The 13,406-nt window shown below is 46.9% G+C and overlaps 1 protein-coding gene across 1 annotated transcript in view; it reads right to left on the bottom strand.

Moving 5' to 3' along the window:
- Positions 1-9,615, bottom strand: part of LOC146035952 (cytochrome P450 2A13-like) — a 79,997-nt gene extending 70,382 nt beyond the window's left edge. The window contains exon 1 of the mRNA XM_083159673.1: positions 9,403-9,615. Coding sequence (XP_083015799.1) covers positions 9,403-9,573 — 171 coding nt within the window. The 5' untranslated portion in view covers positions 9,574-9,615. The remainder of the gene's footprint in view (positions 1-9,402) is intronic.
- Between the last annotated feature and the right edge of the window lie 3,791 nt (positions 9,616-13,406).

Genomic DNA, 13,406 nt, shown 5'->3' with positions numbered 1-13,406 from the left:
CCCCTCCCATAATTTGCAGACCCCCCTCCCGTGGTTCACAGCCCCCCACGACCCCCCCCTCCCACGATTTGTGGCCCCCCTCCCGCGATTCACGGACCCCCGCAACCCCCCTTCCCGTGATTCACACCCCCACCCCCCCCGTGCGCCCCCTCCCTTGATTCACGGCACCCCCGCGTCCCCTCCCGCAATTTGCGGACCCCCCTTTCCCGCCATTCACGCCCCCCAGTTGCTGGAATTCACTTTAACACACATCTTCATGTATGACAAAAAATATTATAATCAGCTCTCTGGGTGTGCCATGATCTCTTCGTCCCCTCCAGTGTATGCCAATGCATACATGAACCTGGTCGAAAGTAAGCTATATGTACAATATGCATTATTTTATTATAGGTATATTGATGACCTGGTGCTGTTTTGGACAGAGCCCCAAGAGGCTCTCAATGAGCTATTGGAGCAACACAATCATTCCACCAGCCCAGTCAAATTGACATATACTACTAGTGCCATCCAACTAGACTTCCTAGATGTTCGCATCAGAAAGGAAGGTCAAAGGATCAGTACCCAACTGTACACCGTCTACTGCCCGCAACATGATGTTGCAGTTCAGTAGCTTTCACCCAAAAACCACAACTGCAAGTCTACCATATTCACAGTTTATAAGACTTTGTAGGGTGAACAACGATACGGCCACTAGAGACGCACAATTAGAGAGTATGATGGACAAATTCTTAGAGAGGGGATACCCATATGACCTTTTAAAAAAAGCGAGACAGAAGGCCATAACCATCTCCAGACAGGAGTTGCTACAGAGTAAACCTAAGAACACCACAAATTCCCGAGGGCACCTTTACGTGGGTCAAGCACTTTTCAGACAAGAGCCCTGGAATAGTTAACCTTGAATTTTGGCAGTTTTCTATAAGTATGTTTCAGCCCACCATGATAAAATACAGAGAGCAAGCAGCATGACCTAGCGAGAAAAAGGAGGGACTCATGTAGGAAATATAAAATAATAATCAAGAGATATAAAATAAAAAAACAAGAGAAATACAAGCAATAAATTATGTGATAACTATGGCCCTTATTCTGATTGATGCGGACTTTACCGCGTACTTACGGATCGCGTCTTTATGACGTCTGCGCATGCGTGGAGAACGCTACGCGCATGTGCCACGCCTTGACTCGGTACCAGTTCGGCCAAATCCCGTCCAAAACTGTTCACCGCTATCAGTCGGGAAATAGGGGCGTATTATGGGCGTCATGCGGAATGACACATGGGCGTAGTTTCAAAGTGGGCAAAACGGGGCGGAAACATGGGCGGACACGGGGGAGTACACTTATGTTGGGGGGCGTACATTCGGAAACCACTCCGAATGCACGCGATGAAAAAAGGGCAGAAATGTGCGGTGTCCACAAGTGTACTATTGCTTTGCGGACACCACTCGTTCATGCGGTAGGCGAACGTACGCCTAATGACTACAACCATTAACACCTGAACCCAATAGAATCTACTCCTTTACTCATTACTCACTAATAGGACGCTTGTCAGTGCTTTAATTGAAACCATTGCTGCTTCAAGGAAACCTTAGTAATCCCCCACATATGCTGTACTTGTCCCACACTTAAAAACTGCTAACAATGGACATGACTGAATATTAATACTAGCAATACAGAAGATATATAATAGTGGGTTGTTTGGCGTAAATACTCCGCTTACGTGCGGTAGCACCGCTTGGCTCCCGTTCGGATGCGGTATTCCCGAGCATACTCTGTAATACTCTGTAATACCGTGCCGAATCGGAGTGTTTCTCCCGCACACGCATGATTTGTATGTCGTCCGTAAACACGCCCTGTTCTTAAAGAGTGAGTCCGTCCGAATGCGGAGGACACGTGGGCGTTTCTACGGACGATGGCCGCATGCGGCAAAACACCGTGGCGTGCGGACCGCTCCGTAAGAATGCGGGAATTTCCGCACAGATCAGAATAAAGGCCTATAAGCTTGAGTAGGTGAGCCGGCTATATATAAGTATTTGTAACACAGATAAAGGTAGGCCACACTGCCATCTTGTGGCCGTTTTGGAATATCACTAGAGAAATGTGCCTTTTTTTACAGAATTTTTTTTCCTAAATTGATTTTTTTATTATTCACAAACAGCATTTGCACGTTATATTATATGTAATGATTATATGTATGCACACAAACTTTATGAAGTTTAATCAAGTATTGGCACTTTTGTATGGTTTTTCCCCAGTGTGGCTTCCTCCGCTGCCAGTACAGGGAGGTCACTTCCGGGTGAACCCGGAAGGCATCATCGGCGGTCCCGGTTGGAGGAGGACGCTACATGGCAGATCCCCTATATGTAAGTTATTTTTCTTATTGCACACTGTTGGTACACTTTGTTGTGTTTTGGTCCTGACGAAGGGCGGAAGCCCGAAACGGCGTAGACCGTGGAACACCATTAAATTTCACCTTTGATTCACAAGCCCCGAAGTGACACCTAATATTTTTCCCCGAACAAAAGTGGATTTTGATGGCGCTTGACGGCTTTGCTCAATAATGATGGTTTTCCTCAGGTTAGTGCAGGAAAAATATAAACAAAGAATATGACACAAATAAACCAATAATATTTAGGGGGTCAATGGATACCCAACAAATGAAATAAGTCTCGTACCAAGACTCACTTGAAGTGATAAGTTCAAAAAACATGAAAAGATATCTTTTAACGGGTCACCAAAGTGGATATTCAGGAATCAATACCAGAAATGGTGACAGGGTGATCAAGTGTGCGTACCGTACTCACTGATAGATCAGGAGATTTCAAACATAAAAATGTATCTTTAAACCATTAGGTCCAGACCATTCATTCATGCAGAACTGTGTGTCGGCGTACCATACTCACTGCATATGCAGATGAGATACACATATAATGGCATCTTTTGTGGAGAAGTTTCCTCAGGTTAATCCTTCCACAGACTCCCTCAGAGGGTATGCAGTTTACCGGAAATAAAAGTGTGAACCGGTCTCAGTGCAAAAGTTTAATATCAATGGTATTGTAACAAAATGGCCATAAGCCACAATAACAAAATAAAAATAATACTCACTTAGCCTCCAACATGTTTCGGCGGTCCCAGCCGCCTTTCTCAAGGATATTAAGTGAGTGAGCTGACAAAATATTTATACAAGATGGAGGAACTACTTCCGGGTCGCCTCAATTAAGGTGATCAGAATTAAACGCTAAACTAGTAGCGAATTTAGAGGTCTGCCAACAATGTATATGGTTGGGGATGGTCCCACTGTATTCATAGTGCGTGATCTGGTATAATAACTATAACCAAAGTGTTTTAAAACAGTGTCGTATAGGAGCTCAGACGCCGCTTCCGGGACATGGAGCGCATGCCCGGAAGTCAGCTGTCTGTCTCCTGGGCCGCAAGTGGGTAGGCGCAAGCGGAAGTCCTCCGCTGTCCGGCGTTCAAAATCACATTGCGTAACTTCCGGGTCGCCCGGAAGGTGATTGAATGTCTATGAAACGCATCGGCGGAAGTTACACTCTTCCGTTATTTGGCCCGCAAATGGAGCGCATCGTGCCCCCACAAAAGCTTCATTACAGTTAAGATACTCATTTTGAATGATAGTGGGATAGGAACTAATTGGGATAAATTAAATATAACAGATTATATATATATAGGGACCGAACGGTGACTCCTAGTGCCACACTTATTGGATTCCCCTATCCAACCAGGGACTTATTTATAGTTCCTCAATTTACAATTAAATACATATATAATAACAGTTAATGCAATACATAAAAAATTAATTTATGCTGGCATAAAATCATCCTAATTACGCTAATAATCATTCCAAGTGGTATTCAACATTATTGTAATACAGTAACAATTAATAATGGCAGATTACAAAAACCATTTGATTCAAACAGTGGGGGGCAAGAGTGGAAAGGTTAAATATCCATCTCATCTCTGCCTGTGCCAATCGGATGTCTCTATTATTGTGACGCCAATTGGTTTTTACAGCTTCTAAACTCCAGAACCCAGTGATGGATTTAGTGGAGCAATTGTGTGTGTCCAAAAAAATGGGAGAATGGGTGTTCTTTAAATCCTTGTTTAATGTTCCGAACATGCTCGAATGCTACGAATGGCGTAAATCACATAATTTGTGTTACATGTTATAAACTGTTTGGGCTTAAAACGACGATTATTCAAATTAATATCTGTGAATTTTCTCACAGTCGAAGGGTATGACTTACACATGGCGCAGTCACCACACCTATGAAATCCGTTATTACGTGTGGACATCATTCCCTTTTCCATAAAGGCGCTATTAACTAGTTTATGTTTAAGGCTAGCGACCCGTCTATATATGAACTTAGGGGTTTGAGGAAGAATTTTAGTAAGCACAGGATCCTCTAATAATACCTTCCAATTCTTTTAAAAAATGTGTTGATTGATCTATGATATGCGTTGAATTGTGTGCTGAATGCTATAGTGTAGTTATTAGACTCCAGGTTACTGATTTATTTTTCCTTTAGGAGATCATCTCTCGAAAGGGACCTGGTGTCACAACATTCAAGTATTTCATTGTTACCTGCTTGTAAAATCCTGCTGGTTTTGTCTCATGCTGCTGACAGCTCTGTGTAGTTTGAACTCTGCATGCTGATTACAGCACCTGGTCCACTCCATGCTGCAGGAAAATTCTGTGTGATCTGAGCTCTGCTAATTAGTTACAACACCTGGGTGAATTTCTGCTGCAAGGAAGTTCTGTGTAAGCTGACCATGCTCAGCCCTCGTTGATTAAGGCACCTGTGAGTATCCTGTTCCCTGTGCTTCCTATAAAAAGGCAGTCTCTGGCAGACAGAGGCTGCCAGAGTATAGGTTCACACCAGCTCCAGCGTTCCTGTGTTTTGTCCAGTACTAGACTCCTGATTATCGTGTTTGACCTTGGCTTGTTCCTGACCACTCTTACGTTAACTCCTTGTGCACTGCCACCGTGTTCCCTGTGTATGACCCGGCCTGACTCTGTCCATTCTCCTGCTTGATCCTTGGTACCTAACCTGTGTTGTCCGGTGTTTGATCTCAGCTTGCCCAGTAAACATTCTGCAGCTTCGTCCCAGTGTACTGTGAACTGTGTCTCCCTGTGTATGACCTGGCCTGAACTTGTACTCCCTTTGCCTTATCCTTTGGTGCCTGCCTTGTCCATCTGATCTCGCCCAAGCCAGCCAACCACGCTTCCATATTCCGCAAGCTACCACCACTCATACGGGGAACCTGACCAGGGGGCCGCGACCGGCATGTCGGGTGCCGCCGAAGCCCATATCCTACTTGGAGGGGTCACTGGCAGAAAACCCCTGGCACGGTTAGACTCGCTCCCCTGTGTCAGGTCTAGCCAATCCCCGAGTGGTAGTGCACCCAAGTTTGTGACACCTGGTTTCTACCAATGCATTCTCTATTAATGTAGTTTTATACCCTTTATTCAAAAACCTATTTTGCATTTTAGTGGCACTGATTTCAAAATCTGCTTGATTTGAACAATTCAGTTTTAAACGGACAAACTGCCCCTTAAGCACGTACACACGGGGGGAGATATATTGCTCTGCCATATATTGCTGAGCAATATACAGATGGGTCAGGTCCCATCTTTGCAGGGGATGGCGCTGGCGTCGCCAGCCGCCATCCCCCGCCAGCGCCATGGCGATGGTGAGAAGGGGACGCGCGCGCACGAGCGGCGCGCGCGTCCCCTTCCGACGGCGCTTCGATCCGTTCCCCCGGGTCCCCGCCGGCTTGCCGGCGGTAACCCGGGGTCCCCGCCGCCTGCCCGCACCCCCCCCTAACCCCCCCTAACCCTGTCCGTCTCCCTGAGGCGGAGACGGACAGGGTTTCCGTCGCGCTAGCGACGGAGACTGAGACGCGCGTGCGCGTGAGACGCACGCGCGTCTCAGTCTCCTCGCTGGCGAGGCTGCTGGCGGGTCGCCAGCGCGTACGTTCTGGCGACCCGCCAGCAAGGATGTATACAGTAACATACTGTATGGCTGAGCTATATTGCTCAGTTTCTCCTTTTCATCAGCGACCAGAGATGGTCGCTGATGAAAAAGAAACTGCCGGGGGAGCCCGGCAGTGGTAATCAGCTGGTCGCAGGAGCATGTTCCTGCGACCAGCGATCACTAAAGGGGTAAAAACGGGAGCGCGCACCCGACGATATATCGCCTGTGCACACTCCCATCGTGGGCAATATGGTCGCTTAGCGAGCATATTTCCCGTGATATTGTACAAAATCGCCCCCATGTGTACGCACCTTAAGGGACATTTGATATCCACCGTTTAAGGTGATTGCTAGACGGATTAATGTAAGAATTGGAATCAGAAGGTTTGTCATACACTGTGGATTCAATTTTGTTATTCTCAATATATATCTTGAGATCCAGAAAGTTCACATCCACTTTACTCACATTAAGGGGGAAATTTACAAATACGAATGTCTACACCATCGATAGAATACGACAGGGTCACTGGTAGCTGTTGTGGACGGACCTATTCACCGGATTCTCTGTTGCCTTATCTTGAAGCCTTTTTACTTGCTGACTACCTCCTTGATAAAGATCCAGGTTATTGGATCGAAACGTCAGAGCTTTTTTCTTTGGCTGACAGCTACACTTGGTATGTGTTTTTTTCTTTCTATTTTTGCAAATAAAGCATAATTATAATTTTTACCAACAGTGGAGAGTGCTCCTTTGTCCCCTTCCAGGGACGCAGGTGGTATATATATATATATATATATATATATATATATATATATATATATATATATATAAACTGTAGCTGGTCGGGCACTCCCAATAAAAAAGTAGAAAGTCCGGTGCCTTCACAAAGGAGATCAATATAGAAGGAGAAGGTGCGGCACTCGGGATGAATGAATAAAAAACACTCAGATAGCCATTTGCGTGGACAACGTTTCAGTTGTATTCAACAACTTTTTTCAATTCTTACATGTGTATATATATATATATATATATATATATATATATATATATATATATATATATATATATATATAGCAGAGGATTTGTTCGGCACTCCGGACGATAAGGATTTTAGTAAAGGTCAAGTGAGGTTTTTAATGTCAATAATAGACCGTACACATGATGCTGGTCATCAACGTTTCAAGGCCACCTGGGCCTTTTCATCAGGACGTGCAAATCGGTGCATAAAGTGCGGTGCAGTGAAAAGAAATACAGAAAGTGTGTTTTCTTACCTATAAGTAGCCTGTCTGTGTAACGTGTAGCAGCAGCCCGGCATGCCTGCCATGCCGGGATGAATGAGAAAATGGCATGGAATGCCTTTATTTAAACTATGCATTCTTTATATATACAGTTTTTGCATATTCATGTACTCTGGAATATTAATGAACCCCGTGTATGGTATATCTCTTTATGTGTGTGCAACTGAGTCCACAAAGTGCAGCAACCCCTTTTTAGCATATACGGTTAAAACATGCCGTTTTTTCATTTATATTACTTATAAAGCATCCATATTTTAACCCTCTTTTTTATCACAACACTAGAAGTATGCCGCCCAAGTTTTTAACACATTTTTTTGCACGTATGTTTTTATCCAACAGCTGACTGTTGGTCCTCTTGTCCACAGAAGCCGGCCGAGCGCAGATGGGAGGGAAGCGTCAAGGATTACCAGGGGAACTGACGCACGTCATAGTGGGCGGACCCCAGAGTCCCCGGAAGCTGGTCCCGGAGACGCCGCGGCTGCTGCTACACGTTACACAGACAGGCTACTTATAGGTAAGAAAACACACTTTCTGTATTTCTTTTCACTGCACCGCACTTTATGCACCGATTTGCACGTCCTGATGAAAAGGCCCAGGTGGCCTTGAAACGTTGACGACCAGCATCATGTGTACTGTCTATTATTGACATTAAAAACCTCACTTGACCTTTACTAAAATCCGTGGAGTGCCGCCTTATTCCATAGGGTCTGTCAAAAGCCCTTGGTCTATATTCTATATATATATATATATATATATATATATATATATATATATATATATATATATATATATATATATATGGTACTTGTGTAATCAGTGGCGTAAGTTTGTCACAGTTGCCCGGAGGCAAGATATATATTGGTGCCCCCCCCAACCTTATATAATATAATAGTGTATGTGTCTGTTCTGAAATAGATGTGTTTTATACACACACACACACACACACACACACACATATATATTGAGAGAGAGAGAGAGAGAGAGAGAGAGAGAGAGAGAGAGAGAGAGAGTGAGAGAGAAAGAACACATATATATTTCAGAAATCAGTTAGAGAAGGGATATCAATGGCTTTCAATTTTGAAACTCACAGGGAAGAAGAGGTGCCCCCTTGGGAGCAGGAGCCCGGCGGCAGATGACTCCATTGCCTCCCAGAGTTCTGCCCCTGTGTGTAATATCTGGGCGCCGATTTTTTCATTGTATCACATCGCATCGCATGCAATATAGTGGAATACAATTCATGCAATGCGATTTTTCATTGTAAAGACCCGATTTTTAATTGTATAGTCACCCATGGGTGATTTCATACCCCCACAATCCAACTACACATGGAGTTGATTTTATATAGTGTGGCGAGTGCAGCGAGCCACCGAGCCCGAAGCATGGGGGTATGAAATCACCCATGGGTGACTACACAATTAAAAATCGGGTCTTTACAATGAAAAATCGCATCGCATGCCTTAAGTAGTGGCATGCAATGAAAAAATCGGGCGCTCAGATAATACACAAGTACCATATATATATATATACATATAGTCTGTATATAAAGCTACTTTATCTTTCATGATATTTAAAATGCACAGCTGATTTTATTTGCATTTAAAAAAAAACTGGAGAGTGCGTCCTTTTTTCTTCTATATACATACACATATAAATATATATATATATATATATATATATATATATATATATATATATATAAATATATATTCTATATAATAAAAGGCTAACACCATTTAAGAAATACATCAGGAAAACCGTAGCGACTGGTATGGAGCTTCTGTCAGCCAGCTGCACTAATGGCTCATAGGGGGAGATGATCTATAGCAACTTTCTGCACCACAAAACCTACTTCTTGCTTCAACTCTTATTAAGAAATAACACTGAGATGTAGTAACACAACAGCCACCAGAGTGGGGGAGATAAAACTCCCCATACCAGTGACTTCTGCCACACACAGCTTCCTTTTCCATTCTCCTACATCACATCCTACAGCACATGCTACTGTATATTTGTGTATCATTTTCCCATACTGTACATGCAGTATTATTTGTTGAATTAATCCATACATTATCAGAAAACACAATATGCTTTACTAAAAATCTTATGACAATACAGACCTCTTCCAAAGATTCCACCATTCTCCTCGACTTCAGCTGGTGGAGATTGCCAATAACAGGCAGCGGTGTAGGACCAGGTGGCAGGTTCTTTCTTTTGGTTATTTGGCCCCAGGTGTAAAGACTGAGGACACAGGAGACCAGAAACAACAGGACCAGGGTCAAGAGCTCCATGCTGAACCAGTGCTGAGATACTGTGATGTGTTTTCTGGAATGGAAATATTTGCTGTCCTCTCTATGGGGGTTATTCTAGTCCATTCTTTCTGACAAAATCCTTCTTAGATGGACAAAACCATGTGCACTGCGGGTGGGGCAGATGTAACTTTTGCAGAGAGAATTAGATTTGGGTGGGGTTTTTCTTCAAAGTGAGATCTATATTGAAGTGTAAAATCATGCAGTCAGTATTTTCCCTGCACAGAAACAAAATAACTCACCCAAATCTAATTCTATCTGCACATGTTACATCTGCCCCCCTGCAGTGCACATGGTTTTGTCCATCTAAGAAGGATTTTGTCAGAAAGAATGAACTAGAATAAACCCCTATGTATTAATTAACTTACCAACTCTTTGCAGAGAAGGCATTGGCAGATATTTCAGATAATGAGGTCCCTGGCAGGGAAGCATATTATTCTGAAGTCTGGAACAGTTCCATTTGTTTATTCAGTTTAATTTTGACATGCTGTTGCAATTTGGGATTGTTAATTGGAAAAGTTTCAGAAAACAAGAGTTGCAAAGCCACTGGCTGCATCTATGGAAACATGAGCGATACCCAAATGATTAATGTTCACATACTGTAGTTTGATCTGAGTATGCAGAAGTGGAACAAAGCAGCAGGCAGTGGGCATCTTTTTATATTGTAAGTTGTATTTTGCACAGAGTGGGAAGCTTGAATAGGATTCTAATAAGGAAGAGTAGCCAGTGAACAGTTTTGTTAAAGAAAGGAGATGGATGTAGTATACACAGTGGTGTAGTTAGGTGCCTTGGCTCCCGGAGCAAGGGCATGTTTCACCCCCCCCCCCCCCCCCCCAATTTGTAGTAGGTGAGGCTCCTGTACAGTGAAAAGTGGGCATGGACCAACATTATACCACACACCGTAATGCCCATTGCACATTTTAGTGAACTTTGAAATTCCAATTACACATAAACCCACACATGATGCCCATGACATACTATATAACACTCCGCAATGCCCATGACATACTATATAACACTCCACAATGCCCATGAGCGGGTCCCCACTGGCGGAAGTTACGGGGCAGAAGAACAGGAGGCAGGGCAGTGATAGAGGTGTGTGGGTGTGAGGGGTAGTATAGGTTTTTGGCTGTTGCAGAGTAGGGATGGGTATTGGTGCAGACGCCATCGATGGTTGACATTGATGGCAATTTTGCACCCTGCTATCTTGCACCCTGCCATCGATAGTAGTAACATATTACTTGGATAACCATCAATTGTTGTAGCTATCGACATTCATCCATTATAACTGACTGAATAGGCCGTGGGTCAATTCGAACTCGTGGCGGGACTTCCGGGTGTGGGGGGCGGAGCTTGGCTCCGTGTCCCGGCACCTTAAAAAAATTTGAACAGTTCTCCTTTGCCATTGATGTAGGGAAACCATCTGGTCCTCCCACATCGATGGCAAAAGTATTTAACATCGGACATAAACCATCGATTATTTGAAATCATTGATGGTCGATGGGTATCCCTAGAACTGGAGGATGGTGGGGGACAGTTTGCCGCTCCCGGCAGTGGGTGAGCGTCTCCTCCCACTGGGAGGGAGTGAGACTACATGAGAGCATGAGGCTGTATAATAGTGGTATGTGGGCAAGACATTAATAAAAGTTGTGGCACTGGTGTAGAGGACCGTGGGGACACTTCTGGCAGTGGGGGAACCTGCAGCGTGGCAGCTAGGGCCGGATTTCCCACCTAGGGGTGGCACCTGCTTGTGGCAGTACAGGATCCCCCATTCTCACGGGGGTAAGTGAAATGCGGGAGCGGGGTCGCGGGAGTCTGCTGGGGGGGAATTGCAGGAAGGGGGTCTGCAAATTAGGGAGGGGGGTTCGGGGATCTGCGATTAGTGGGAGGGGGCAGGGGTCCGCAAATCGTGGGAGGGGGAGCAGGGTGGGGGGCTTGAATCGAGGGAAAGGGGGGTCCGCAAATTGCGGGAGGGGGGGTTGTGGGGGTCAGTGAATTGCGGGAAGGGGGTTGTGGGGGTCCATGAATCACGGAAGGGGTGCGGGGGTCATGAATCATGAGAGGGGGGTCGTTGGGGGGGCCACGAATCGCGGGGGGATGCCGTGAATCGTGGGAGGGGACGTGAATCATGGTAGGGGGGTCCGCGAATCGCGGGAGGGGGCGCGAGAGGGGTTGTGTGAATCACGGGGGGGTCGCGAATCGCGGGAGGGGGCGCGGGAGGTGCCATGGGGGTCTGTGAATCACGGGAGGGGGTCCGCAAATCGCGGGAGGGGGGACGCAGGGGTGACCACGGTGGGTGCCGTGAATCGCAGGGATGCCGTAAATCGTGGGAGCGGGCGGGTCTCTGCAAATCATGGGGGGAGGGTGCAAATCACGGGAGGGCCGCAAATCGTGGGAGGGGGCGCAGGGGGGGCTAGAATCGCGGGAGGGGGGGTCGCGAGGGCCGCAAATTGAAGGAGAGGGGGTGCGGTGAATCGCGGGAGGGGCGAGGGTTCACAAATCGCGGGAGGGGGGTGCGGCAAATTGTGGGAGGGGGGACCGCGAATCGTGGGGGGCCCGCAAACCGCGGGAGGGGGTCCGCGGGGTGTGATGTGAATCGCGGGAGGGGAGGGCGTGAATCGCGGGCTTGGGTCCGCAAATCGCGGGAGGGAGGCGCGGGGGCCCTCGAATCGCGGGAGGGGGGCGCGGGAGGTGCCGTAGGGGTCCGTGAATCGCGGGAGGGGGTATGCAAATTGCGGGAGGGGGGTGCGGGGGGCACGGGGGTGCCGTGAATCACGGGAAGGGGCGGGGGTCCACAAATCGCACGAGGGGGCGAATCGCGGGAGGCCGTGAATCGCGGGAGGGGGCGCAGGGGGTGCGAATCGCAGGAGGGGGGTCGCGGGGTCGCAAATCGCAGTAGAGAGGGTGCCGTTAATCGCGGGAGGGGGCTGGGGTTCCCAAATCGCGGGAGGGGGGCGCAGGGGGGGCTAGAAATGCGGGAGGGGGCGCATTTTGCAAGAGGAGGCTGTCACGGGGGCCGCAAATCGCAGGAGGGGGGGTGCTGTGAATTGCGGGAGGGGGTTCACAAATCACGGGAGGGGGGGCGCGGTGAATCGCGGGAGGGGGGCACGGTGAATTGTGGGAGGGGGCACGGGGGTGCCGTGAATCACGAGGGGCATGCGAATCGTGTGAGGGGGGTTGCGGGGGGCGGCAAATCGCGGGAGGAGGTCCATGGGGGGTGCCGTGAATCAGGTGAGGGGGGGCACGAATCGCGGGTTTGGGTATGCAAAATGCGGGAGGGGGACGCGGGGGGCGCGAATCGCGGGAGGGGGTGCCGTGAATCGCGGGGGGTGTTCGCAGGCAGTGAGATAACTATAAATTTTGCTCCCCAAGCCAAATAAATTTATGGCGGCCCCATAAAAATTCCCCTTCCAATAGATATAAAAAAAATGTGCACATTACAAAAGGGATGTGGCCTCGGTTTAAGGTGTAATGCCCATTACACATTATGCCACACACCGTAATGGTCATTACAAAAAATGCTAAACATTGTCATGCCCATTACACAGTATGCTAAACATTGTCATGCCCATTACACAGTATGCTACACACCGTAATGCCCATAACACATTATGCTATACCATAATACCCATTACACAATATGCAAGATACCGTAATCTTCTATATAATAAGTTGAAGAGTGTGTGTGCGTGCGTGTCTGTTGCATTGCGGGCACACCGTGGCACTCAGAGACGCCAAATTCCTTAACAAGGTACAACTGGACCTGTTGGTGTGCACCTCGAAGCCATTTTTGGGAAATTTTACTTAGAAATGTA

The sequence above is a fragment of the Crinia signifera genome, chromosome 9 (assembly GCF_055691185.1).
Source record: "Crinia signifera chromosome 9, ASM5569118v1, whole genome shotgun sequence".
NCBI classification, from domain to species: Eukaryota; Metazoa; Chordata; class Amphibia; order Anura; family Myobatrachidae; genus Crinia; species Crinia signifera.
This window is presented reverse-complemented; position numbering and strand designations above follow the sequence as displayed.